The sequence below is a fragment of the Eriocheir sinensis genome, chromosome 43 (genome assembly GCF_024679095.1).
Source record: "Eriocheir sinensis breed Jianghai 21 chromosome 43, ASM2467909v1, whole genome shotgun sequence".
NCBI lineage: Eukaryota > Metazoa > Arthropoda > Malacostraca > Decapoda > Varunidae > Eriocheir > Eriocheir sinensis.
Genome location: NC_066551.1, coordinates 7987706 through 7993705, shown reverse-complemented (window position 1 = coordinate 7993705; position 6000 = coordinate 7987706). Strand labels below are relative to the sequence as shown.

General features: G+C 48.7%; 1 protein-coding gene across 3 annotated transcripts in view; it reads right to left on the bottom strand.

Annotated features, from left to right (window-relative positions):
• The window catches only part of LOC127010427 (cytochrome c oxidase assembly factor 6 homolog), a 21295-nt gene extending 21036 nt beyond the window's left edge, over nucleotides 1–259 (bottom strand). For 2 of the 3 annotated variants that reach the window (XM_050884517.1, XM_050884518.1), the window contains exon 1: nucleotides 80–259. In XM_050884517.1, the coding sequence (XP_050740474.1) occupies nucleotides 80–244 (165 nt within the window). In that variant the 5' untranslated portion in view covers nucleotides 245–259. The remainder of the gene's footprint in view (nucleotides 1–79) is intronic. The other variant, XM_050884519.1, reaches the window with a different exon arrangement.
• Between the last annotated feature and the right edge of the window lie 5741 nt (nucleotides 260–6000).

Here is a 6000-nt window from a genome sequence, read left to right as displayed (position 1 = left end):
TCAGCAGTAGCAGCGGGCGGCATGGGTCAGCATCGCAGCAGCAGAGTCAGCCACACACGTAACCGGGGACGCCACTTACTCTGCCTGGTTCACCTGCCTCCGTCACCACCTGGCGTACACTGCCTCGCCTGCACCTGCCCCGCCCCGCCCCGCCTCGCCCCGACCCCCGCCTCGACCTCTGCCCCGCCCATCCCCGTCCTGCCCCGCCCACACTTACCCATATCCAGCCACATCCCACCCACATGTGCCTCTTCCCGCCCAGCCTCCCACAAGCCTTATATAATTTTCCCCTCAACGAGCATCATAAAGTTCTTTTCTTCGTTGAATTTCCTAGGCGACGGTGATTTATTCGCGGCCTGCCAACGTGCTGGGGAACATTACGGTTAATTACTTATTTTGCTTCCCCGCCGCCGAGCTATTTCTGCCGCACTCAGGGTCACCCCCGCCGACGCCCCGCCCCGCCCCGCCCCGCCCCGCACAGGTATAGTCCATCAGCGTTACCTTGATTTAGGCGACGTGTCAAGAGTTATTAAGTGTTCCAGGTAGGCCGCGTGTGGACCGTAAAAGGATTGTGAGAGTTTATGATCGCCTTTATCGTTGGCATTATCATCATCATTTTTGTTCGCCTCGCCGCTAGCATAGAGGGCGATACTGTTTTGTTTTTTCCTTTTTCCGTCTGTCTGTATCTGTCTGCCTTATCACCAAAATGTCTAAAAAATGGATTGATATATAGTCACCAAGCACACACATATGAGAACATTCTATTTTTTTTCTTATTCTCTTCGTGTTGTTATTCTTTTTTATTCTCGTCCTTAGAAACTTTTGGGAAAACACTGATGGTAATTGACTGAATGCTGGCAAATAGTTTTACTCTATCCCTCCTTATCTCCTCTTCCATCCTCCTTTCACTCTGGCCACGCTTCCCTTCCTTCTCTCCATCTCTCTCTATCTCCTTCCATTCCTTTATTCTCACAGATCCTCCTCATCTCTTACCAGTATCACTCCATCCCTCCTCTCAGTCTCCCTTCTTCCCTCCCTCTCCTCTCCCTTTCTCGATCCATCCATTTCTCCAAGCCTCCCTCCTACCTTCTCTCCCCCCTCCATTCCTTCCTCTCAGCCTCCCTTCTTCCCTCCCTCTCCTTCCCTCCCTCCTTCGATCCTCCCTCCCCCATTCCCGCTGTGCTGTGAGGGCGGCCCGCGAGTGTTTCCAGCGGGGACCCGAAGCGTTTGGAAGTGGTTCGGCCCAGACCTTGAGTGCTTCCAGAGTCTATAAGAATATCTCGGTCAACATGGCGACCGATACTTATTTTTTTCTGAATACACTGATAATGGTTGCAGGTGTTAAAATTAATATTAGCTGCCTGTGTTGCTGCACTTGAAGAAACCGGTCTAAACACTTTGTTGGGTTCGGAGTGAAAAATAAAGGCTAGCAGAGGTTCCGCAGGTTCTGTAGATTTTTTCCTGACACGTGTTTCTCCTGCTTTCTTGGTGAGGATATCCTGTTATATTAAAATTCATACATAACCCGACTAATTAATTATTTTAATGTGTGGCATAGGCTTGCTGCAAATGTAAAAACTGTATGAATGGGTATAAGTCTTGATCCACGCACTGATTGAAGAACACAACAGAACCTTGGACGAGGAATGAAAATTCGCAATGTCTGGCTTTAACTTTGCCGACTGTCATAATCACCATCGTCTTGATTTGAACCTATTGGGAAAATATGTAAACCTTGGATACGAAACGAAAATCAAGAGTGACGCTGATGTAGCACTTTCATAATCTCCGCGCTGGAGGTTCTAAATGCGCCGGGGAAATTCTTCATTGGTTGAGGCCTGCGCCTTAAGCCTGGGGATTTACGAAGCTCCTCTCCACAACACTTTTTCCCCGCCCTCCCTCCCCGTGAAGGCCATCATTCCTTATACTGTATAAGGGTAAAAATAGAGATGTCACACAATTGTACCTGCGCAAATTTTCTTTTTTTATATTATAGTTATTTGTAGTAGGGGACAATGCACTGCTCCACCCACTCCAACCCCCCTTCCCCCATGGCCGCTGTGGGTGTGTTGTGTTTTGTGTGAGGACAAGACGGCGAGGCGGAGCGGCGGGTTGCCAGGCCACGACCACTTTCATTCACGACTTCTGGCCCGCAGTTGGCACCTACCCGTGGAAACACTCGCTAGTCTGATTTCAAAAAACTCCCTTCCTCCCCATCCTCCTCCTCCTTTTCCTCCTCCTCCTCCGTTACCCTTTTGCGTCAATCAGGAGTGAGAACAGACAGTTTGAATGGCGACTACCACATATTAGCCAATTTTGACTCATCAGGTTGTGTAAGGCAGCAGAATGATTGCGTCTGATGAAAACTACAAGCCGTCTCGTCTTTTGAACCCCATACCCGTGCATGCGCTCGGCCAATCCTGATCCCCTTGTGTGCGCATCTGATAAGGATTGCCGGAAGAGACCCTCCCACCATCTGTTTTGACGGGTAGTTTCCGATGTCGTCACCAGGTTGTCACTCGCTGGTTGGTGCAGGAGTGGTGGTGGTGAGCTATTCTGGGGTGGCTGGGGTGACGCCGCCGCCCACACGCCCATACCTCTGACGCCCACCTGTCTTCCTGTCCTCCCCACCTGTCCTGTCTTCCTCCCGCAGCCCTCGGCCAAATGGCACTTCTTTTTCATTTTTCCTCATCATTCTTGTCTGTCTTATCGCCGCCTTCATCAGGAAGCTTCATGCACATGCCACACACACACGCTGACACACACACACACACACACACACACACACACACCACACACACACACACACACACACACACACACATGCACATGGATGTAACCAGCATCATTAATATCCTTCACTTAAAAGAGCACGTCATTATGCACCATCTTGCCGAAGGTGGTGGTGACGGAACAGTGTGGTGGTGACGGTGGTGGTGACGGTGGTGACGGTCTCCAGCAGCAGCATTGTTCTCTCACTAAGGATCTCCTCCCCGCTCCCGCGTCCCCGCTGCACTCGACTTTCTACTCTAGCTCATTTCTATACTATCCAGATCCCTTATGCAAGAGTCAATCGGCATCTTCATTCTTCCATCCCCTTTACTGGCCATTCACTACACACTCTTTCATAAGGTCAGTGATTAGTTTTTTTTTTTCTCACCCCTTTTTTTTCCCTTAAGCTGCTTCCTTTATTGTAAAAATATATATATATATAATAAAGCGGCACCTTGAGGCTCAGTGCTCAGGCCGCGGGTTTTCCCTTCAGGCGGGATGGCGTGGGGTGCCCTCCCTGGGGGGGTGGAGGGGGGAAAGGACCTGGTAAGAATATTCTTGGCAGTATTCTGTATTTGCACCGCGGGAGCCTGAGAGGTGCAAGTTGTCAAGTGATTGAAGTAAAGTCATTAGCACTTGGTGGATTTTGGCGCCAACTCCCCATTTTCTTTGGCAGCGGGTTTGGGCGGCGCCGCAGAGCCCACAGGTTACCGGTGGGCGCGGGGCTGCGGGCCGCCGCCACCACCAAGGACATGGCCGCCGCCCCCCCTCCGCCCAGGTTATGTAATGGACGTCATATTTTTAGTGTGCTGTTTGTTATCTCAAGTTAAGGACTCAGGGCAGCGTCTCGTCAGGCTGCACGGACATTGTTGGCTGACTGATGATTACCAACAGTACTCGTAGGTGTGTGCGGCTGTGTGTGATAGGCAAGTTTTGTCAAGGAAGAGAGTTCTTGCACTCTACCCGCGCCGCCTCCCCCAGCCCACCCCATCCTCGTAGAGTCAGGGTCGCCTCCCTTCCACGGTCCCCTCCCCAAACCCCCTTGAACGGAGGACGTGATATTTTTCTTTCGATATGTAGGTGAAGGTTATGTGGACATTTTGATTGTAGATTGATTATTAGTTTATTTATTTTTTCGTTCATTCATCCATCTTGTTTTCCTTCTTTTTTTCTGCAAGGGCAGGGTAAACTTAATATATATTATGAGAACATAAGTGCGACTCTATAAAAAAAAGGGGGGGAACGACAGCTGCCTGGTTACGAATTTCACAACTTTTTTCAGGGCGAGCACCTTTAGTCGTCTGTCAACAGGGTGACCATCACTTGACAAGTTGTCATATAATAAAAGTTCGCTGTTTTCAAGGCCGTCATCTTAATGTTTTATCTATAACTGACATTGGTTTTCTTTGTCAATTTATTTCCATTAGCAAGAATAAGATAACTTCCAACATGTTCTCAGCAACTTGGTACATTTTAGTGACCGACTTTACAATCTTCTCATTACGTGTACTCGCTCACGCCCTGTGTGTGTGTGTGTGTGTGTGTGTGTGTGTGTGTGTGTAAAGCTGAATACTTGCGCTCTACAGCATTTAGACTCGTATTTATGCATGAGAGAGCCACCATAACGCAGAGGGTGTGGTGGGGCACTTTTTGAGTAATATTACTCACCAACCTTCATATATCAAAGTGTTACGAGAAATTGTATAATATCACAGTCAATATCGCCAAGTCCCGTCGTCTTCAATTATAGCTAACGCCTCGCATTGCTTGGAGGGTCTTGCAGCCTCGCACTTCATACACTACCTCTAGTCTTCCTTACCTACATTCCTAGATCCTACATTCACGAAAAATGAAACGTATAAATTCATAGTTGATATAATTCTCGTCGCCTAACAATTTACTTGTCCCTTGCTATTGCTTGAAGGAACACGGGAGGGGTTTTATCTTGTACAATCACACACACAAACACACAAAAAATTACATCAAAATGGTACTAGACGAGGTATTGCTTAGTACAGCAATCACGGTTGCTGATGAACAAAGACACCGTCATAATCTTGTCCATTACAGGAATCCTGCGGAGTCGCAGCAGATCCCAGAGTTCCTTGCGATGCACTGAATTAACGCGCCTTCTTGAGATCTATATAGGCTACAAGCATCCTCTGTCGAAATGCGCCAGCACTTCACCTGTATGCAAGTCGCTAGGATACGGTCGGTTGTCTACTTACCAAGCGTACGTAAACCCGGACAGCTCAGGTCACTGCAGCGTCAACAGCTGCTTTCGAATTCACATAAGCATTAGACGGACAAACGCCTTGCTATTGACCAGCGCAATAATACGATAGTTGTTTTAGTCCTGACGGTCCCCCGTTTCTCTCCAAATAGCGGCGACTGGCCCTCTCTTCCAGTGAGGTGAAACGGTACTTGACTGCCATACGGAAGGCAAGATTGCATGCATTGCAACCCACGTGTCAGTCTCACCTATATACAGCTTTTAGCAGATCCGCACTGATGTTATTAATTCCAGCTGTCTTAACACCCCTCAACCTTTCCACAGCCTCTCTGACCTCGTCAAGTAAGGGGGGGAGGCTTTTCAATAGGTGAGTCAGCATTCGCCTTTTGCAGCCCAACAGCTGCTATGAAAGCTGTCCGATCGGAGGGTCCGCCATGTTGAGCATCTCAAAGTACTCAGCCTAACGAGCCCTCTGCCCATTCATATCCGACACGAGGCCAAGGTAAAGAGAATGGAAGGTACCTCCACACCGGCCGTTTGGTGCGCAGTGTGACGTTACGAGTAAGAGGAACTGAGGGTCTGGACTTGGAAGAGAGATCAGTCACACGTCCACCAGCCTCGTGACCTGAGCTCCTCACTCACTCATCACTGACCAAAATTTAGTTGGATGGACAGATGAAATTACTTTTTTTTCATAACATTTACTAACACACTACCTGCCATCCCTGGAGGGACACGTATGGAGCGGCGAAGCCCACGGAGAGGTTGTGAATGGGTACGTTTTCTTGATTTGGGAAAATTCTCTCAAATAAATTTCTCTATCCTCCCTGTTCCCACAGACTGCTTGCCACAGGAAGTGAAGAGAAAGAGAGAGAGAGAGAGAGAGAGAGAGAGAGAGAGAGAGAGAGAGAGAGAGAGACATGGATATTCAGACCACACAGCCCCTATGGTCCAGACTTGGTGGTCTGTCTCTAAACCTAAATGAAATCATATAA